The 23,175-nt window shown below is 38.2% G+C and overlaps 1 protein-coding gene across 1 annotated transcript in view; it reads left to right on the forward strand.

Moving 5' to 3' along the window:
* The window catches only part of Plekhh2 (pleckstrin homology, MyTH4 and FERM domain containing H2), a 107,903-nt gene that overhangs the window by 75,404 nt on the left and 9,324 nt on the right, over positions 1–23,175 (forward strand). The window contains exons 18-25 of the mRNA XM_077791884.1: positions 490–598; positions 1,533–1,645; positions 7,724–7,903; positions 9,972–10,069; positions 11,363–11,540; positions 12,448–12,603; positions 14,236–14,333; positions 21,015–21,156. Of these exons, the coding sequence (XP_077648010.1) occupies positions 490–598; positions 1,533–1,645; positions 7,724–7,903; positions 9,972–10,069; positions 11,363–11,540; positions 12,448–12,603; positions 14,236–14,333; positions 21,015–21,156 (1,074 nt within the window). The remainder of the gene's footprint in view (positions 1–489; positions 599–1,532; positions 1,646–7,723; positions 7,904–9,971; positions 10,070–11,362; positions 11,541–12,447; positions 12,604–14,235; positions 14,334–21,014; positions 21,157–23,175) is intronic.

Here is a 23,175-nt window from a genome sequence, read left to right on the forward strand (position 1 = left end):
AAGAATTCTGTATATATTACTTCAGAAGTTAGATTTTAAATTTGATATAATTTATTGTATTTCTTAAAATTATTTTAACTGGTTGTTTTATTCTAGTCTCTTAACATGTATTACTCTCCTTAATTTTGTCATACTTTTCTAAGAAACACATATAGAAAATAATAAAAATGTAAATATTAGGAAAAGGAAATGTGAGCACAATTCAAGTGAGTTTGCCTCAGATTGACTAATTGGCTTCTAATTATTATTTATAAATTAAGGAGGACTGGGGCTGTGGCTCAGTAGTAGAGCACTTGCCCAGCATATGTGAGACACTGGGTTCAACCCTAAGCACCACATAAAAATAAATAAAATGAAGGTATAAAAATTAAGCAAAGTGGTTTGTTTTGAGTCTCAGAGTTCCCTACTGTTGCTACAAATTGTTATTTTCCTGAAGCAATCAAAACTGTACCTTGATTAATGTGTTTGTCACTGTGCTCTGGTTTTAAGGACACCTGGCTTTATCACCTGACTGTTGCAGCTGGAAGTAACAATGTGAATGTTGGATCTGAGTTTGAACAACTCGTTTGCAAATTGCTAAATATAGAAGGGGAATCTTGTAAGTTCACAAGCATTTAAGGCTTTACAATTTATGGAATGCACCCCTTAGCTTAATGGAGTTTTCACTTCTCGGGTTCCTGTTTTCCTGCAATGTATCCATCTTGACATTGACTTTACTTGTCATGAGCCAGAAATCCCACTGGGATAATGAGGCTCCAGAGACACCATCATTTCCCAGTGCGCTGTGTCCTGTCATACTCAACTGACCCTGCTCACATTTCTCCCTCTGCTTGAAATACTAGCCTTCCTTGGGATACTCACCAACATAGTGAAATCCTGCCTAGTCTTGGGCTGTCCTCTGTCACTGCACTCCACCTCAGCATCTGGCTCATAAAAGGCACTTAATGATGTTAAATCTGTGTCTCAATGCACTTTGCTATTTAACTCTTTTGTAGCCTTTGTAGCTCTGCATTAAAATTAGCTTTATTGGGTAAGGATTCCCATTGAGATCTTAGATTCTATCCTATGCCACACTTATGAACAGAGACCATGTATTATTGGCAGCATCCAGCACAGGAATTTAATAAACTGATTTTAGGAATGACTTCAAGTTCTTCTTTATACCTCCTCATATTTGGCTTCTCTAGAAAGTCCCCAGATATTCTCATGTATTGTCATCACTATACCTAGGTCACCACTTGTTGGCGCAGTTAAACAATGTAGTAGTGCCCCAGTGGACTTATCATAACCTAGTAAATTAGGACCCAACTTTTCTAAATTACTTCATCTAAAACAGAAACATTAGAGCCACAGTGGCCTGGAAATTGAAATAAAGTAATGTTGCCGAACTTCGTGATGAAAGTTGTAAGCCAGACCTCAATGAGCTAATGCCCAGACCTGAATGAGCTCATTTCTAAAAAGTTGATCTAATGGGAGACAGAAATAAATAAGAGAATCATTCCATTTTCTGTTCACTGTTTTTCGGTGTGTAGCCTCCCAGATATGGAGACACCCAACTTTGTGTCACAGCAAAGAAGGAATCCTTTCCCCCCTGACCACACTACCTTCTGAAGCTCTGCAGACAGAAGCCATTAAGTTATTCAAGGTAAAATTATTATAAGTTGGTAAATAATTGAATTGAATTGAAAAATAATAATAACTTGAGTTATATAGTTTCATTTTCTCAAACTGAAAATGTGATTATTTTAATTAACAAAATCTATTGAGGGGCTGGGGTTGTAGCTCAGTGGTAGAGCGCTTGCCTAGCACTTGTGAGGCACTGGTTCGATCCTCAGCTACATAAAAAAGATAATGACAACAATGTTTATAGCAGCACTATTCACAATAGCTAAACTGTGGAACCAATCTAGATGCCCTTCAGTAGACAAATGAATAAAGAAACAGTGTTATATACCCAATGGAATATTATTCAGCATTAAAAGAGAATAAAATCATAGCACTTGCAGTTGGAAAATATAATGCTAAGTGAAGTAAGCCAATCCCCCAAAACCAAATGCTGAATGTTTTCTCTGATTTAAGGATGCTGATTCATAATGGGGTTAGGGATGGGGGGCATGGGAGATTTAGATGAACTCTAGATAAGACAAAGGGGAGGGGAGGGGAAGGGAGGGAGCATGGGGGTAGGAAAGATGGTGGAATGACATGGACATCACTACCCTAGGTACATGTATGCAAACACGAATGGTGTGAATACTTTGTATATAACAGAGATATGAAAAATTGTGCTCTATATGTGTAATATGAATAGTAATGCATTCTGCTTTCATATAAAACAAATTTAAAAATAAATTAGAGGATTCCACCTCTTGGGTCCCTTTCTTCCTCCAGGAGAAGTCTTTTCTGCTGTTCTTTAATAAAGCTTCTACTTTTCACTCTGAAAAAAATAAATAAATACAAATAAATTATAAAATAAATTTAAAAAATAATAAAACAAATAATAATAACAAAATGAAGGTATTGTGTCCATCTATAACTAAAAAAATTTTTTAAAACATTTAGAAAAAAATCTATTTGAAATAAAATTAGGTGCATTTAAATGATTTCAGAGGTGAGTATTTGGGATTTACTGAAATAAACTGTGTATGGTTTAATGTCAAACACTTCATATCAGTAGAATAATTTCCCCTGGATTTCTCAAATAGAAAGACTGAACATGAGAGCAGCCTCAGCATTGGGAGAGAGGGCAGCTCCTCCTCTTCATGCTACCTTCAAATTCTTATTCTCCATCTCTATTAGAAATTCCTCACCACTTGAAACTTGCCACTTAACTATGTCACTCTATCCCATCTCTTGTAATCAATCACCTTCTGGTAACTCCTCAAATGGCATTAAGGATTTTGGCTCCTAGCTCATATTCTTCCTCTCTTCTTTCATTCATTTTTTTAAAACTTCCATAATAGAATATTTTTTTAAAAAAAATTCACCTGTATAACATGCAAATACCAAAACTAAGAAATACCATACAAATATATTTGAAAATCTGCATAAGTGATCAATTTTATAAAGAAATGTAAAGGATCAAAATTATTCAACAGATTACCACATTTTATTTGTGATAATTTTAATACTAGTTGAATTATCCCAAATATAGAAAAGGAAGAAAATTTTCCCAAATTAATGTTTTCCTTTTTTTAAAATTTTTTTTGGGGGGTGGGGGACCAGGGATTGAACCCAGGGGCACTTTTCCACTGAGCCACATCCCCAGCTCTTTTTTATTTTTTTCATTTTGAGACAGGGTCTTACTAAGTTGCTTAGGGCCTTGCTAAGTTGGTGAGATTGGCTTTGAACTTGCAATTCTTTTATCTCAGCCTCACATGCTACTGGGAAGCCACTGTACCTGGCTTCCTTTCGTTTTTTAATTTGGAAAATTTTTAACCTACAGTAGAGAGTATATTATGAGGCCTAAGGTACCCATCACTCAGATCCACAGTCATCAGCATGTGGCCATTTTCCCATCTGCAGTGCTCCCTGACCTTAAATTGCTTTGAACCAATCTCCGATCATCATACCACCATATACTTTTTGTGAAGTGTTACTTTGATTGTACTAAACAGAGAACATTTCATGCAAAAACAATCAGCTAATAGCAATCACAATCCAACATGGCTGGTCGTGGTGGCATAAGCCTATAATCCTAGTGACTCAGGTGGTGGAGACTCAGGAGGATCGAAAATTCAAGGCCAGCTTCAGCAACTTAGTGAGGCCCTAAGCAACTTAGTGAAACCCTGTCTCAAAACAAAAAATAAATGCATATATCAATAAAAAAGACTGGAGAGGTAGCTCAGTGGTTAAACACCCCTGGGTTCAATCCCCAGTATCCCCCACCCCAAAAATCCATCATGGCTAAATATTAGAATATATATTACCATTATAATTAGGTAATCATCTCTGTAGATGCTAGAAACTCATTTGAAAAATTCAATATTCATAAAACAGCAATAGATTACTATTATTAACATGATGAAATATTTCTGTCTTAGCTGAAAGCAATCATTATACTTTGTGAAGAGATGTTAGAAAATTTCCATTAAAATGAAGAATGAGACAAATTTATTTCCCATTATTATTTTTAAACTTTTAATTAAAGTATCAATTATGTAACATTTATCATTCTTCTTATTATTAACATTTTGTTAGGGAACTAGCCTATATAATTATGCAATAAAAATAAATTAGAGCAGATAAGCCAGGAATGAAAATATTTATAGATGATATAATTGTATACCTGGAAAACTCAAAAAGAACAGGCTAAAAAGCTACTATAAACAAAAAAGAGAATTCCATAAGATAGTGAGGTACAAAATTAATAAGCATGATCCAAAACCTTTTATAAGTAAAAATAACAACCAGTTATAGGATAAAAAGGAAGAACTTCTACTTTTGCTATGATGGAGCAACAGTGCTGGATTTATCTTATTGATGGTTCTTATACATTGAACAACAGGCACAGTGGTTCTCACGGTGTTTCTGAAACATTTGTGTTAAATGCAGTGAAGTCCTATGATTGCCACAGCATAAGGATGCTGTCTAGCAAGAGTGTCCAAACTGCAGTGCAGCAAGGAGCACCCAAGTAGAGCTTAGCAGCCTTCCTGAGTTGCAGAGACAGAATTACAGAATTCAGAATTCGAGGTGGTCAGGATGGTTAGGATGCACAAGTTGGGAGAAAAGAACTAGAGCAGGGAGGGGAGGTCTTCAGAGATCTACAGAGTGTCCCTCTTGAATTTTCTTCTGAGAATTGATAAGCATACATGTATGAGGAAACTACCGGAGGCTCGGGCAAGAACCACGAGAAAGCAATAGGCAGAAAAACTCCTGGAGCTCCCTCAGAACTGGAAATAGTTGGTTTTCCCATCATCCAGAAGGGACAGGTCTCCCAACACATTGGGCTTCAAGTAGAGTTCTCAGAAGGTTATTGGGCCCAGAGCAGTCCTCGGTTAAAGGTTGTTCCTGTGCACCCTAAGAAAATTTAAAAAGAAGACTTGAAAGAATCAAACTGCTTCCAAGTAGTTTAATTGTATCTCAAAACAAACTCAGAAACATTTGAAGAATACCAAAAAAATCTAGGACCCAATGATATAAAATTCACAAAGTCTGCATCTAATCAAAAATCACCAGGCATACAGAGAATTGGATTAAATATGACATACTGATGGAAAAAAGCAATCACAGAAGTATCTTTAGAAATGATACAGATGACAAGGACATTTCTGTGTTTTACTTATTTTTTTTACTACATTAAACATTTCCTCAACACTTAGTGGTTTAAAACAACAAATATTTTGTATTTCACATAGTTTGAGAGGATCAGGAATCTGGAAGCATTTAGCTGGGTGGTTCTGGCTCAGGGTCTCATGAAGTAACTGTCAATCTGTCAGCTGGGGCAGCAGTCATCTGAAGACTTGACTGGGGCTCTTGGTGGGAAGGCTGTTTTCCTCACTGTGTGGCCCTATCCCTGTGATTTTTAGACACATAACAGCTCTCTTTCCCTAAGAAGGAAAGAGAAGCCAAGCTGGAAGCCACACCAGTTTTATAACCTAAGCCCAAAGATGATACCCCACTTTCATTTGCCCACACAGACCAACCCTGATAAAATAAGGGAGGGGCATTGTCTAAGAGTTTGAGTAGCAGAAAGTGGATATCATTGGGAGCCATCCTGGAGACTATTATATTTCATATGTTTAAAAAGATAGAAGGTGGCATGAATATTTTAAGGAGGTTGATGGAAAAGACTCAAACTTTTAGAGATAAAAATGCAATATTTAAAGTGAATAATATACTGAATGAGAAGAACACGTATTTTGAAGCTATGTTATTATTTACATAAATGTTTAAAGTTGTTCCGTCCTCCAGATAAACTGGTCCTTTTTATCATTGTAAAACAGCTGAATTCCTTGCTCTGAAATGTACCATGTCTGCCATTCTTGTAGCCAATCCAGATTACTTCACTTGATCTTAGCCAAAAGACCAAGAAGGGATTCCAGATTTCTTTTGATTAGTGTTGTCATAATATATATTTTCCCATCATTTTAAACAAAATTATTTCTAAAAGGAGAATCAAGCCAAAACAATCCTCAGCACAAAGAATGAAGCAGAAGGCATCACAATACTAGTTCTTAAACTATTCAGCAGAGCAATAGTAACAAAAATGGCATGGTATTGGTACCAAAATAGACATGTAGACCAATGGTACAAAATAGAAGACACAGAGACAAACCCACATAAATAATGGTTATCTCATACTACACAAAGGTGCCAAAAACATACATTGGAGAAAAGTTAGCCTCTCCAACAAATGATGCTGGGAAAAGTGGAAATCATATATAGCAAAATGAAATTAAACTTGTATCTTTCACTCTGCACAAAAATCAACTTAAAGTGTATCAAAGACTTGTCTAAGAACAGAGACCCTGCGCCTCATAGAAGAAAAAGTAGGCCCAAATCTTCATCATGTTGTCTTATGACTTGACTTCCTGAACAAGACTCCTAAAGCACAAGAAGTAAAATCAAGGATCAATAAATAGGATGGGCTCAAACTAAAAAGCTTCTTCTCAGCAAAGGAAGCAATCAATAATGTGATGAGAGAGCCTACAGAATGGAAAAAAATCTTTACCACACACACCTCAGATAGAGCACTAATCTCTAAGATATATAAAGAACTCAAAAAACTTAACACCAAAGAAACAAATAACCCAATCAATAAATGGGCCAAGGAACTGAACAAGACACTTCTCAAAAGAAGAAATACAGTTGGTCAACAAACATATGAAAAAATGTTCATCATCTCTAGCAATTAGAGAAATGCAAATCAAAACTACTCTTAAGATTTCATCTTATTCCAGTCAGAATGACAATTATCAAGAATACAAGCAATAATAAGTGTTGGCGAGGATGTGGGGGAAAAGGCACACTCATACATTGCTGGTGGGGCTGCAAATTGGTGCATCCCCCTGGAAAGCAGTATAGAGATTCCTCAGAAAACTTGGAATGGAACCACCATTTGACCAGCAATCCCATTCCTAGGTCTTTAACTAAAGGACTTAAAATCAGTGATGCAGTGACACAGCCACAACAATATTTATAGCAGCTCAGTTCACAGTAGCTAAACAATTGCAGCTCAGTTCACAATAGCTAAACATCTAGGTTGGAACCAACCTAGATGCCCTTCAGCAGATGAATGGATAAAGAAAATGTGGTATATATACACAATGGAATATAACTCAGCCTTAAAGAAGAAAGAAATTATGGCATTTGCAGGTAAATGGTTGGAACTAAAGAATATCACACTAAGTGAAATAAGCCAATTCCCAAAAAACAGAAAGCTGAATGTTTTCTCGGATAAGCGGATGCTGATCCATAGTGGGGCAGAGGGATAGGGAAGAATGAAGGAACTTTGGTTTGTGTAGAAGGGAGTGAAGGGAGGGGTGGGGTTGTGGAGATGAGAAGGATGGTAGAATAAGACAGATGTGATTACCCTAAATACATGTATGACTACACTACTGGAGTGACTCTGCACCATGTACAGCCAGAGGAATGAGAAGATGGAGCATAATATGTCAAAATGCATTCTACTTTAAATAAATAAATAATTTTAGAAAGAGAATCTAATTCATGCAGAATAAATCTAATTATTTCTCACCTTGAGCATATCATTCTTTTAATTCAGACCTGCCAACTTTTTATAAATGCAGCAGTTGACTCCCCTGCAATCGATTACCATATATCCCTAGCCCAGAGTGCTCTACAAATCTGTCTGACACATCCTGAGCTACAGAATGAAATTTGCTGTCAACTTATTAAACAGACAAGACGAAGACAGCCCCAGAATCAACCAGGACCATTGCAGGTATGTATTGATACAGACACATGGAATGTAAAATGGTGCTATTTTTCTGGTGGTAAGAATAGCACACAGTATAAACATTTGGGAAATACAAAAAAAGTGAAAAAAATAGCTGTTAGTATTTTGATGTATATCCTTTTGGTTTATTTATATATCCGTGTGTTTTTATATTAATGTAGATGTATATGTAGGTGTAATACTCACTTTCTTGTACTGAAATTACAGTGTACACATTGCTTTTTTAAAACTATAGAATATAATAATTCATCCTATATCTTTAAACATTTTCAAAGCATTAATTGTCATATTAATATCAATCACTATACATTTATATTTTTTCAGTTATTTTTCTAAAAATAAATAGCTCTACAGTAGACATGTTTTCTTGTGTATAAATTCAATGAATTCCTTTGAACACATTTGAAGAGTTTCCCTATGTCTTTAATAATATTCAGTGTAATTCTTTTAAATTCTTTCCAAGTAAAGACTGGTAATTCATTATTAATTTGGGACACATTTATTTATTAGTGCAATTGATTCTATTTTTTAGATGTTTTGTAGTCATTTGTTTTTAATCTTGATTAAATGCCTATTTTTATCTTTGCATGTTGATTCGGTGTTAACCAAAGAATAAAACAGAAATTTTTTATTGCCAGTGTACAGGATTCTCAGGGTTGGATCCAAATTTTGGGAGACTTGAAACTTAGACAATTAAGAAAAAGAGCACAGGGGATGAGGATGTAGCTCAGTGGTGGAACACTCGCCTACCAAGCTTGAGAACCTGGGTTTTATCCCCAATGCTGAAAAAAAAATGTACAAAATATATTACTTTCACACATCTTTAAAAAACATAATGACCACTTAAACATGTGACTTTTGCAGTGCCTTGGAAGAGAGTGGTTCTGAAGCCAAAGCTCATGATCCGATTCCATTGGTTCCTCTTTTTCCTCTTCCAGCCCCCAGCTCACAGTGAATAAACCACACCCCCAGTTCTTAAAACACACCTTGCACCTGACATTATTCCTGTTATCTAGATTCCCTATTTCTTTCCCACTTACAAGTCCAGCCAAGCAACATCCTTTGTGTGAATCCTTCTCTGACTCACTTAGCAAATGGACATTCTCTCCATTGGTTTACTTTCAAAAATTAATTCATGGTGTTACTATGTAATATAATTCACGGTTTGGCTATGTAACTGTCTAGTGGACTGTTGGCTTCTCAAGGACATTCCTCCCTCCTTTTCTATATTGCATTTTAAAAATCACTGAATATAGAAAGGAATAGAGCAAAGGAAAATTTAAAAATCACATATCATTTGTTACCTAAAGATAATCTCTATTAAGAATAGAAGTACTTTGAATTAGACAAAGAGAAATGAAGGGAAGAGAGGGGGAATGGGAGTAGGAAAGATGGTAGAATGAACCGGACATTACTTTCTTTTCTGCATATATGAATGCATGACCAATGTAATTCCACATCATGTACAACTAGAAAAATAGGAAGTTATACTCCATATCTGTATAATATGTCAAAATATATTCTACTGTCATGTACAACTAATAAAAACAATTTTTAAAAAGTATATTCTATAAAAAAGATAACCTTTTAATATTTTCATACTTGCCTTTTTTATGTGTCTGTGTATATATGTTTGTATGGGTAGATAGGATTTGATTTTAGGTAGATGTGGGTTTTTTTTTTTTACAATTTTATAATCTGCCTTTCCCAAAGCTGCCTATTTTTAAGTGAGTGGGTAAATATATAAATAGACAAAAAAGAAATTATGTCCTAATCTTTGAGTATTATGTGATAAAGGACTACTACGTCCACTTGTGTTTTAGTACCTCAGTTGTAAACAGAAGGTGTATACAACTGGATGGATCGTGTGTCTGACCCTATGTAAAGCTTTTGTCTTAATGTAGTATAAATGCTCTAAATAATATATATGGGAAGAAGCAAACGTGGGGTGGAGACAGTCACCAGCACGTGGCTCTCCCAAGCTGTCTGTCATAGTCCTCTGACGGCTGTTGACTGGCATGGTGTCTAACCTACAGTGCTTCTCTTTGCCCAGGGCTGGCAGCTCTTGGCACTCTGTGTTGGGCTCTTCCTTCCCCATCATCCTTTCCTGTGGCTCCTTGGGCTCCACCTAAAGAGGAACGCAGATTCCAGGTGTGCAGAAAACTAGCCGGCTGAATTATTTATGTGGCTGTGAGAGTCTACAATAAATCATAAGTATTTAAAAACCTGCCGGGTACCTTTTTAGACTATGTGAACAAAAGTTGGTATAGGAAGCCTTTAGTTATTATTTATGTGGAACTTGGAAATATTTCCTTTTTTATGTAACCGATCTTGTGGAAGATTGCCATCAAAATATTTTTAAGGGAAAAGTCTATGTGTCATGGATGACTTAGCATTAAGGGGTGCTTCTTCAGTGAAACCAAGTGTTTTCTTTTTAATTTCCCCTTTTACTGGCTGACCATTTAGTTCTTTTATGTTCCTATGGTCTTTCCTCCTTTTATAATTGTATGTATTTGAGTTACATCAGAATTTTCACTCCTTTGAAAGAAATATTTAAAATCCTCATAGAATGGGACCCAGGGCACTCAGCTAAGGTTTCCCCAGGATCATTTTGTTTTACCAAGAGGTTCACGTTAGGTTGCTTAAATAGACCCTGGGACTAGCACAAATAAACCCCAAAATAAAAAGCAACTTGGAAATAAGAGGAAAATATTCTGCAGTTCATAACACATTCTAGGGACCCTATGATCAAAATCGTGTGATTTCTGTAGCAGTTATTGAGCCCCCAGGACAGAAGGTGACACCATTGGGTTGTCAGAAAACACCTGACTATAAATATATTTAAGGGTGTTATCAATCTGCTTTTATAAACAAAATGAAAATTACACATAATTTTCATATTACATGCAAATGAGGAAAAATAAGATCTTGATTCAACTTTCACGTGGTTCACCCTAGTGGTTTTGTTTAGCTTAATATTTTTATAAGGAAAATATTTTTAAATTTTTGTTAGAAGACATCTTCTTTCTTGTTTAGCAATGTAACATCAACCTTGATGTTCTTCAGAAGAGAACTCTGCTGCATCATGTTTAAGTTACCATATACTATTCTTTATACAACTGCTTTCTTTATATTTGTTAATATAATCACTGTATATTGACTGTATAGTGACTGGTAGTTTTAAATCCACTTTGTGATTAATACAAAAAAGTTGAAGAATACTTTATAGAGACATTTGAGTTAGTCCGTTGCAAAAATATAGGAATTGGAATTTGAGAAACATGACAGCAATTTAATGTTATCATTGAAAAAGGAAAATTATTGTCAAAATTATTATAATACATAGTAATAATGAACAGGATGGGAAGTTATCTTGAGGATGCATGGATTAGATTGTCATAATTAAATTTATTCGTAGATTTTATCTTAAGTTTTATATTACAGGACAGAATTTGGGAAATATGCCATTTATTGCCAGCGATGTGTAGAAAGAACACAACAAAACGGAGATCGAGAAGCGAGACCCTCGAGAATGGAAATTCTTTCAACCCTTCTTCGAAACCCTTATCATCATTCCTTGCCTTTCAGTATTCCCGTGCACTTCATGAATGGGATATATCAGGTGTGTTGGCCTTTTTACTGTAATAAAAATGTGCTTGATCAAGAAACCTAGGGAAATGAGAATACCTAGCTTGGTCAGTACCTGGCATTGATAAACCTGCAAGTATATTAGATCTTTTATCAAAACAGCTATGTTTTGAAATAGTTTTGCTAAAAAGGATTCATGCTGAAAACAAATCCATATTGAACCAAAAAAGGAATGGATTTCACTGCCATTGTATGTGATGGAAAAAATCAAATATACTTTGATCAAGATTTTTTTCCCCATAAGTATCCCTGGTAGGTAAGGAAATAATTGCTAACGTTTGACCATGCACAATTTTAGTCTCTTTTAAAGTCTCCAAATCTCAGGAATTATCTGGGAAAGTTTTCCCAGGCCCTTCCAACTCTCAGATCTGGATGTCACTTATTTATTGAAGGAAACATGCTCCGAAGCCAGCAATTGTATTTGTGGCCTAGCCTTTTATCACTGAATTCAGATACTTAACTGCTTGTTAAAGAAACAAACATTAAATACATGAAAGTGTTCATTTATTTAAAGCATTTCTTGTTTATTTTTTTTTTTTTTTTTACTTAAAGATTGCAGTTTGTATTGTACTTTTTGGTTTGCTTCTAACAGGTAAGTACATAATATCTGAAAGGTATTGATAGCTATCAAATGATCTTTCTGTTTTGAATTGTTGTGGCTGTAGCTGAGGTTTCTGAATTCTTACATACAGCAAGCTGACTATTGAGGTAATCTTGTTAATTTTCTCCAGTGGAGCTTTGGGACAAAAACATTAAAACACCTACAGAAATGCATGCTGTCATTAATCATGCATCAAGCATGACCTTTTTCCTACTCTGAAGTCTCTGTTTCAAACATATATGCTCTTTATTAAGAGCACTGCTTTGTTATTTCTGCTCAGGTAGTTGGGTTTGATGCTTCTACCACAGTGGAAGAATTCTTGAATACTTTGAACCAGGACACAGGAATGAGGAAGCCTTTACAGTCTGGATTTGCATTGTTCACTGACGATCCTTCTGGCAGAGACCTAGAGCATTGTCTTCAAGGAAACATAAAGGTGAAACCAAGGGCTTCTAAGGAGCCAGACCTGGCAAGCAACAAAGAAGCTAGTTGGTCTTTAGTTTGCTTAGGGAAGAACAGATTTATGCACTGATAACCTTAAGCTAGTATTGAAATTGATAAGTGTTTCAAGAGTATTGTGTACTTTGCACCCAGTTTGAAAGATGGGTGGAAAATGAACCTATGGAAATATAGAAGAATGGTGTGTGTGTGTATGTGTTATGTGTGTATTGTGTGTGTGTGTGTGTGTGTGTGTGTGAGAGACTGGGGATTGAATCCAGGGAAATACTAGCACTAAGCTACATCCCTAACCCTTTTTATTTTTTATTTTGAGACAATGTCTTGGTAAATTGCTTAGGGTCTCATTAAATTGCTGAGGCTGGCCTCAAACTTGTGATCTTCTATCTCAGCTTCCTGATTTGCTGGGATTACATGTGTATACCACCACACCCAGTTTAAAGAAAAAGTCTCGTGAAAAATCTTTCTCAGGTTGGGGCTGGGGTTGTGGCTCAGGGTTAGAGTGCTTGCCTAGTATGTGTGAGGCACTGGTTTCAATCCTAAGCACCACAAATGAATAAAACAAAGGTTTTGTGTCCATCTACAACTAAAAAAAAATTTTTTTTAAAAATCTTTCCTAGATCAAAGTAAAATAACTTTAATAAAAATAACTGGGCTGGGGATGTGGCTCAAGCGGTAGCGCGCTCGCCTGGCATGCGTGCTACCCGGGTTCGATCCTCAGCACCACATACCAACAAAGATGTTGTGTCCGCCGAGAACTGAAAAATAAATATTAAAAATTCTCTCTCTCTCTCTCTCTCTCTCTCTCTCCCCTCTCTCACTCTCTCTTTAAAAAAAAATAACTTTAGTAAAATAAGTGATGGCAATGATTAGACATACAGAATCATAAAACCATAAAGAGCCCTTAGAAAAACATTCCACTTATTCCGCAAATGAGGAAATGGAGGTTGAGAGAGGGAAAAGATTTATCCCAAATCAAACAACTAGAATTTTTCCTTGTATTTCAGATTTCTTTGGTTTAACTTAGTTATTCCAATTTTTTCTTTCTTTCTTTCTTTCTTTTCTTTTTCTTTTTTTGGGGGGCACTGGGGTTGAACCCAGGGCACTCTACCACTGAGCTACATCTCCAGTCTCTTTTTAAATTTTATCTTGAAATAGGGTCTCACTAAGTTGCAAAGGCTGACCTCAAACTTGCAATCCTCCCAGTGGCTGAGATTACAGGCATGCACCACCATACCCAGCCCCAGTCATTCCAATCTTTATAAATTCAGAAGGTAGAAAAGTTACTCCTTCAGTGACCAAATCGTGAAAAAATCCCTGGAATCTTTTTGTTTCCAGTCTCATGCAGTCCTGCATTAAGATTCCTTTTTGAGTAAAAAATGCATGGCCACAGTCCAAAGTTAATGTGTGTCCAAAAGGATAAGTGGACCAAAGAACAATTTTATAGTTAAATCCTAAACTTAGAGCTATATAGGAACTGAAAACAAAAATCTTAAACACATTTTTTTGATCATATTAATTGAGAATTTTCAGTCTACAGATATACTTGTTTTCAAAAAATGTTGATTTTTTTTAAGGTCTTGTGAATCTCAGTTTTTCAATTCCTTTCTAGATTTGTGACATTATTTCTAAGTGGGAACAGGCATCTAAGGAGCAGCAGCCTGGGAAATGTGAAGGTACAAGAACTGTCCGTCTAACTTATAAAAACAGGTGCGTAATATACTGTATCCAAATGCCAGAATATGTGTACAAAGTTGTCTTCAAGTCTTGCACCTACAGTTTACTTTCCTATTGAGTAGCCTTAAAAGTTATAGTTTATTTGTATATTTATTTTTGTAGAGTAACTCTCTTCAACAGGAAGAAACTATCACATAAAATTTGTTTCAAATTCTCATTCTTTCATATATATGTATTTCTCTGTCTCTCTACATATATATATATTTATTCAGCTTCAACTATAAACCAATCATTTGGCTAGATGCTCTGGATAAAATGGTAATAAAAACAGACATAGACCCAGGGCCTGCTCTTCTGGAGTGCAGAGGTTGGAGAGGAAGACTGGTGTTAATGATACACTCCCCCCATGAATATGGCATTACATGTTAATCCTCTGAAGGAAGAAGTCGCACTGTCAGAGCACCCAGTGAGGAGCCTCACCTAGACTGGAGCCATCAGGAGGCTGTGATAAAATGATGTTTATGCCCAGCTGGAAGGAGGGGTTGGGAGTGGGTACTTCCAAGAGGGTCCAAAAGGATGTGGCTGCGCAGCTGGTTTCAGGAATTGAGAAGGTGCCAGTAGAGCTAGAGCACGGACCTTCTCAACCGACAAAATCATGGCACACTTTGGCATAGGGTCAGGAACCAGATTTTCTTTCTTTCTTTTTAAAAAATATTTTCATTTCTTCCATGTATTAGCAGAGCATGACACTTAATAAACTATTAACAGGTCAACTCATATTGACTGTACCAAAATAAAGATATTTTTCTGGTTTTATTTGAATCTTCTACCTCATAAATTAAAGGATCTAACAAATGTTGGGCTAGAAGCCTGTTGGGATTTTGATATAGCACTGAACTCTTTTCAGAAGACTCTCTCTTGAAGATGTCCATAGACTTGAAATTGGAATGTAAGAAGTAAAGGCACTGTATGGAAAAAAGAGGATAATACCCTTTGATCTAGTAATTAGAAAAATAAATTTTTCTAATTATCTGTCCCAGAGAAATGGCTCCATAAATTAGCAGAGTATTCCAACTGGCCCAATATCTTCTTTACCATATATATTTTTTCTGGGTACCAGAGATTAACTCAGGGGCACTCGACCACTGAGCCACATCCCCAGCCCTATTTTTTGTATTTTATTTAGAGACAGGGTCTACACTGAGTTGTTAAGTGCCTCGCTTTTTGCCGAGGCTGGCTTTGAACTCGCAGTCCTCCCATCTCAGTCTCCCAAGCCGTTGGGATTACAGGTGTGTACCACCGCACCTGGCTGCCATATGTATTTTTAACAATAAAAAGTTAGCGGGGGAAACTTGCATATTTATTTAGGATAATGGCGAATTCACAGTTTGGACTCCACCTCAGTCAGCCACTGAGGGCCACCTTCTGTTTGAACAGACTCCTTTGATCTGAATTAATGGTGGTTGTGAACCATTGGCGCCTCTTTGTTCAGGGGCTCACCAGCTGTGATGACGTTCCAGCAATCTGAGTAGCTTCACCAAGAAGGCAACTGTGAAGCTTGGCTAAGCTTTAAATCCTAGAGATCCACATTATTTAGATCATGGGAATTGGATAGGCTGCTCTGTTGGAGGAACCTTCATTGATGGCCAGCTTCATCTTTGGTCCATCAGTGACTGGCGAGAATGTTAGGCTGGAAGACATGAACCTTTCAGATGATGGTTTGAGTTCTGTTTAGTGCTGGAGCAGTCGTACTGGAAGTGTGGGCCCTGGACCAACAGCCTCAGGGTCACACGGAAAAGTGCTAGAAGTGCAAGTTATGCAATTATTAGGCCTCACTTCAGATTTATTAAGTCATAATTTCAGGGGTTGAATGCCAGGAGTCCATGTTTTAGCATCTCTCCACCTCCATGTAATTTTTGCCCATTCTGGTTTTTTGTTGTTGTTGTTTGTTTGTTTGTTTGTTTGGGTACTGGGGATTCAACCCTGGGGCACTTCACTACTTAGCCATATCCTCAGCCCTTTTTTAAAATATATTTTTATTTAGAGACAGGGTCTCACTGAGTTGCTTAGGGCCTCACAGAGTTGCTGAGGCTGGCTTTGAGCTCATGATCCTCCCGCCTCAGCCTCCTGAGCCACTGGGATATTCCGTGCTGAGTTTTGACAGGCACTGCTCGAAGGTCCTCGGGATGGCTCTCTCTCACATTGATCTTGCCTTTTGTGGGAGATCATACATTGTTTTGCAGAAGAGGTTCAGGAATCCTCATTTGGTTTTGGGGAAACCAAATGGAATAACTTCTGTGTGTAAGACTATTTCTGATAATCCACACCTTATGGGTGTTTAGTACATACTGGTTCTGATTATGGTGGCTACAATTGGAACCAAAATTAAAATTGGATGAAATGGACAAAGCCAGTCCACAAACGCAGACAAAAATAATGCTCTAAGTTTAACACCACTCGGAAGGAACAAAAGAGGTAATCACACATGGTGAAGACGGCCTTGCTAAAAATAAATAAGTAAATAAAAGACTCATGACAATATCATTGACATAAGAAAGGAAGAAAATAAAAAGCAACCCCACTCAACTAAGAGGTTTGATTTTTAAGAGGAGTCTGAAGGGGCCGAAGAGCCACAGCTGTGAGAAAGTACTTTGTTTTTCTAAATATGGCCTTGCTTTGCATATGTGTATAAATAGCTTAGACAGCATCCCTAATTTCCAGTGACACAGTTAAAAGGGGAACTGGCTGTGACCTGTCACCCAGCCAAGGTCTTGATTCTTCATCTGCCAAGCAGCACTACAATAAACAAAGCTAAAATACCAATTTTCTTTATCATGAAATAGTTTATTTATCTTTAGCAAGTTATGGAATTTCAATTATTTAGATTCTGGGGTTAAAGATCTAATTAATGGGTTTTGAACTTGGATTCAGAGATGACCATTTGGAAATTAATGTTTAAGCTTTGTTCACATTAAACCCTCTTCTTTAATTGGGTTTCTTACTATGTATTCGAAACTATCAAAGTCAAGGCACAATTTTAACAAAACCAGCCAGGGTCCTTCCCAGAGGGAACAACTCTTCTTTTCCTCTCCTTGAAAATGGAAGATTATGTTTAGCAGTGCTTTGCAGTTGTCGTTTTCCGGAGCACATTTTAATATGCCTGTCTCTGCCGCCATTGGCTGGCTGTGTGAGCAACTGTATCCATCGACATCCAAGTCAAAAAGGTCAACAGGTCACCTCATCTTTCCTTTTGGTTATGTTCACATTTTTAAAAGTCCAGAATGGAGGGACTCTGCTGTGATTCTGAAGACCCTCTAGAGAAGAATTCTATTGCTAATAATCACCTACGTTTATGGAGCATTTACCCAACTCTAGGCCTGTGCTGAGGTCTTTATACCATCCTCTCCTATAATCCTAGCAACACCCATAGAGGGTGGGTGATTAGATGAGGCAACCGAAACTTTTAGAGTTTGGCCACTTACCCAAGGCTGCAGCAAGGAGTTTCCTTAGCCTTTTTCAGTAAATAATTCCTGTAGTTAGCCATTCTTACATACCATTCATTTGTCCACCCAAGCACAGTGCCAGGCCTTATTTGAAGCCCTGGGAATTCAAAGGCATTCATAAGGTGTGGATTATCAGAAATAGTCTTACACACAGAAGTTATTCCATTTGGTTTCCCCAAAACCAAATGAGGATTCCTAAAATTGGTATTTTAGCTTTGTTTATTGTAGTGCTGCTTGGCAGATGAAGAATCTTGTAGTATCTTGGGGCAGGCAGATGGGAAGTCTTAGCAATTTGGTTAATGCTGTGGCAACAGTATAACAGAGCAGTGAGAAACATGGATATGGAGGCAGACTGCCTGGGTTAGCTTCCTGGCTCTACTACTAGCTATGCAGCCCTGAGTAAGTCGCTTAACATCTCTGTGTCTCAGATACCCTCTGTGAAATATGTAGGTTAAAATAGCACCTACCTTGAGAGTTGTCTGAAGGATTAAGTATTGGCCAGGGTAAAGCTCTGGGTCCAGAGCCTGCCACCCAGTGAACACGTCCTAGGTATTCGCTGAATGGACCATGAATATTACCATGTCTACATACATGATGTTGTAGGAATATGGAGGAAGGTTTGGCTGACTTTCAAGCAGATGGTTGACATTGTAGCCACATGTAGAAAGCAGGGACGTGTGGGGAGGCTCATAATTGTGGTTTCAGTGAAGGGAAATCAGTAGATTGTGGTGGATTGAGGAGTGAAGGGAGGACCTGAGGCTGCTCCCTAGGGGGCTACCATGAGGATGAGAAGGGCCACAGTTGGACAACAAATGCTGTGAAGAATGAACCGGGAGCCACCTGAGGGCAAGCAAAAGCATTCCCCTGCAGTGGCGAGAGCCCTGCCCAGCTGTCTGGTCCAGGTAGAGTCGGTTTCCACGGGCTGCATTCAGCTTCCTGGGCAAGGAGGCAGGCCTTTGGGTACCCGCCAGCTGTCCAGTCCCAGCCCCACCTGCCTTAGTAAGTCACACTCCTCTGGTGCCTTTTCTATTCCAGCTCCGAGGGTTTGATTTTCTGACGTCTGGTCAGTTTTCTGATTCTTCTGTGCCTCTGCAAGTGTTGTCCACACCCCTGCGTGGCTGCTGGAGAACAAGCTGTTCATTGGGGGTTTGGGCCAGGTTCCTGCAGATGGTATACCTGAACCACGCATGTCCAGGACTGTCTTGCCTTCTTTGCTAAAGGAGCTTCCCTTTCCCTTTTCAGGTGCAATCTTGCAGCATGCCAGACATGACAGGAAAATGTACTGTAGCTCTTCTTTCCTGTAGTCATTGAAATATTTGGTTCATTATCTCCCCCTGGCTGTGTTACCAGGCAAACTTGTATTAAGAACCTTCCAGTCGGGTGCTGTGGCGCACACTTGTAATCCCAGCAGCTTGGGAGGCTGAGGCAGGAGGATTGCAAGTTCAAAGCCAGCCTCAGCAACTTAGCGAGGACCTAAGTAAGGAAAATATTTAAAAGGGCTGGGGATGTGGCTCACTGATTAAAAGCCCCTGGGTTCAATACCTGATACAAAAAAAAAAAAAAAAAAAACCCAAAAAACAAAAAAACCTTCCAGTGGTAACACATCTAAATCCTCATGGATTACAGTGATAACTTCAGGTGGGGAAAATAAGCTAGTTATAAAAATGTGACGGTGTCAAAAAGGGAGGGCTTTCATCTTAAGCTTCTTTCTGTTTTATATCCCTTTGCTGATGTCATTTTAAATGAATTATGTATTTCTGTTATCCAGCTGCATTCTTCTACCAGTTTAACAATCCTGCAATATTTGTCGTCATGCAATCATAGATAAAAAGGGGTGTAGGATTGATTTGTTTTTTCCAGGAAACTGCTCTGATTTGTAAACTGGGTGTGATAGGAAAAATGATCAGAATCATGGGCTAGGAGGAACATTTCAGAGTACACCCACCATGTTTCGCCAGATAGGGGCTTGCTGCCCTCTCCTTCCCTGACATTTGAAATAATTTTTCGGAGAAATGCTGTGTCTGCTCCTTCAAGTATGTACAGAGAGAAAGATGGAAAATCCACAGTGATAGCCAGTTGGGCACACACCTCACTGCTGGACCCAAATCCCTCTTCTCCAACCACTGCGTTGCCATGATAATATTCAGGGGTGTCAAGGTGTTGCTTATTCTCCCCATTACCAAAACATTTGGAGCATTCATAGCACCCATGCCTCATCTGACTCCAGAGCCCTGTAAGTCTCACATATAAACAGCACAGTGAATAAATAAAAAGAGCCACTGATTTGACGAAGACTCCTAGACAAATAAAAGCCATGTCATAAGCCAGGCATAATGGCTTACACCTGCAGTACCAGCTACTCAGGAAGCTGAGGCAGGGGGATCTTAACTCCAGGAAGAACGCAAAGACCAGCTTGGGCAATATAGTGAGACCCCATCTCAAAACCAATGAACCAACCAACCAACAGAAAATCATGTCATGTTTCAACAAGTAGTGATGAATACATGTAAAACTATTTTGAGCCCCTAAATCATCTTATCAAGCATTTGGCCAAAAAGTCAAAACACATCTAAATGCACAAATATTATCTTTTGGATTCTCAAGAGAGGACCTCGCTTCCCTCCCTCATGAATTGATGTTGATTTGGGGTTGATTTTGAGTTGAAATCCTCATTTCCTATTCTTTGATATGTTCATAGCATTTTGAAAATTAGGTTTATATGGCCCATTGAAATGAAGATGACATCATTCATTCCCTACAAGAGAGAGCAAATTTGATTTTTTGTAATGTCTTACATCCTTCAGGAACACTTAAGGATTTAGTACTTCAGGGAATTAAAAAATAGCTAGAAGAGTCCCTCTACCTTAAAGAAATTTTCTTTTCATTTTGCTGAGAATGTTATATGGAACAGAAAGAGATCATCAACCAATAGTAATGGTCTAAATTCATATAACTTAGAGGACTATGTTAAAACCACTCCATTTGTATCCTCTGGATTTATCTTTACTTTCTTCTTTTGTAAGAATGTCATTGGGGGCTAGGGGTGTAGCTCAGTAGTACAGTATTTGCTTAATATGCACAAGGCCCTGGGTTCGTCCCCAGCATGGAAAAAAAAATATATATATATATACATATAGATAAATAGATAGATAGATGTGTGTGTGTGTGTGTGTGTGTAAAATTTAATGAGAATTTTCCTTTTTTTTTTCAGACTATATTTCTCAATGCAAGCCCGTGGAGAGACTGATAGAGAGAAGTTGTTGTTAATGTATCAGACAAATGATCAAATAATAAATGGCCTTTTTCCTGTGAGCAAGGATCTGGCACTAGAAATGGCAGCTCTTTTAGCTCAGGTAACTTCCATGTTGAGTAGAATAGTACATAGAAATGATAAGATACCAGTTTCTTCATGGAATTAAGATGCAGTAAAACAACATACCTTCAGCTGTTCTTTAAATCTACTTTGCTGTGATTTAAGACCTTAAACCCTGCAGGCTTTGTAATTACAGTGTGACTCTCAACAGCCAACAACTGCAATGATGCAGAATGAGACAGTATTCTGTAAAAGGAACCTCATTTCTTCTTCTCTTGAAAATTTAGCTCTTAGCCGAGCACGATGGTGCACGCCTGTAATCCCAGAGGCTCAGGAGACTGAGGCAGGAGGATCGTGAGTTCAAAGCCAACCTCAGCAATGGTGAGGCACTCAGTAATTCAGTGATACCCTGTCTCTAAATAAAACACAGAATGGGGCTGGGGCTGGGGCTCAGTGCTTCAGTGCCCCTGAGTTCAATCTCTGGTACCCCCCCCCTAAAAACAAGAAGAAGAAAAGGAAATTTAGCTCTAGTCCTCTAGACTTCTATTTAATAAAAGAATTTGAGTGTTGCGCTGTGGGGCTGAGGATGCTGTGTTGAAATTGTTTTTCATCTAACAGGCTTGAGTCCTGAAAACTCTAGAGCACTTTCTTCATGTACCTATTATATCAATTAGGATTAAGCTGACCTTCTGCAAACATACACACACTCAAATCAATAGTGACTTAATTGAATAGACGTAAATTTGTCTCTCTATAGAAGCATTCTGGCACCCATTACAGAGTCATGAGGGGTGGGCTTTATCTTGCTCCCCCTTCCAGCCACTCCTGGAGTGTCATCTTTGCAGCCTTGGAGGGCTGCCAGAGTGCCAGCTGTTAAGCCAGGGACCCTGGTACATTGTCACTTTTTCATGGAGATTTATTTATACAACACTAATCGATGAGAGGGAAATACAGCAAAAAAAAAAAAATGAACATAGCTATAATTTCCTCATTTACATACAAGGACATTCCTGATGTGAACTTTGCCACCTCCCAGCCTCTGCACTCCCTTAACACTCCCTACCTTGAACTTTACGCTCCAGTGAAGTGCATGTGGGTCCATGCACAGTTCCTGGACTTGCATATGGCTCCCTTTTTCCTTCGTGTGCTTCACTGGTGTCTCCTCTGCTGGGGTGTCTACCCCACTCCTTCACCTGTTAACTTTATCTCAGCCTGTACTTTTCATTGTAGGTGTCACTTATTCCAGGAAACCTTCCCAAATCTGCTTGGGTGGGTTAAGTCCCTCTTGAGGTGTCCATGATGTTCCATGCATGTCCATGTCTCGCTGTCCTAACCTCAGTGGTTTATAATTACTTACTGTGTTTCTGCTTTGTACCATTTGCTGAGGCCTCACCAAGAGGCCTTATGTTCGTGTGGCGAGTGTTGGGAATTAACTGAGTCAATTTTCAGTTATTCTTCAAAAATTTCTTGTGTTTATTTTATGCCAAACAGTATGTCAAGCTCCAGGGAGGGAGACGCTGAGCCTGGGCATAACCACCAGACTCCCCTAGGAGGCAGGCTTGCCTGCTAGTTTTTTAACTACTATTTGCCTACCTGGTGCTAGGTGGCAGAGGTGTCTAATTCCCTCTGGGGAAAGGATTTTGGTGTGGTTGGAGAGCTGGCAGACAGTTTTTAATTGGTTTGAGGACATAGAATGCTTGACTAGGAAGGAATTGGGGATTGAGAAAAACCAGGAAAAATGAGAAATGGGAGCCCAACAGCAAAGCCACACAGATAACCAATGACTAAGAAACAGGGTCAAAAACCTAGAAGGGGGTCAGTGGCTCAGTGTGTCTCAGTGGCAAAGTACTTGCCTAGCACACATGAGGCACTGGGTTCATTCCCCTGCACCACATAAAAATAAACAAATAAAATAAAGGTATTGTGTCCATCTACAACACACACACACACACACACACACACACACACACACACACACCTAGAACCTTATTTTAGTAATAAAATAAAAGAAACCTAGGAGAATAGACTATAAGGGTGACACGCAGCTGGAATTAGGGGG

The sequence above is a fragment of the Urocitellus parryii genome, chromosome 12, assembly GCF_045843805.1.
Source record: "Urocitellus parryii isolate mUroPar1 chromosome 12, mUroPar1.hap1, whole genome shotgun sequence".
Taxonomy (NCBI): domain Eukaryota; kingdom Metazoa; phylum Chordata; class Mammalia; order Rodentia; family Sciuridae; genus Urocitellus; species Urocitellus parryii.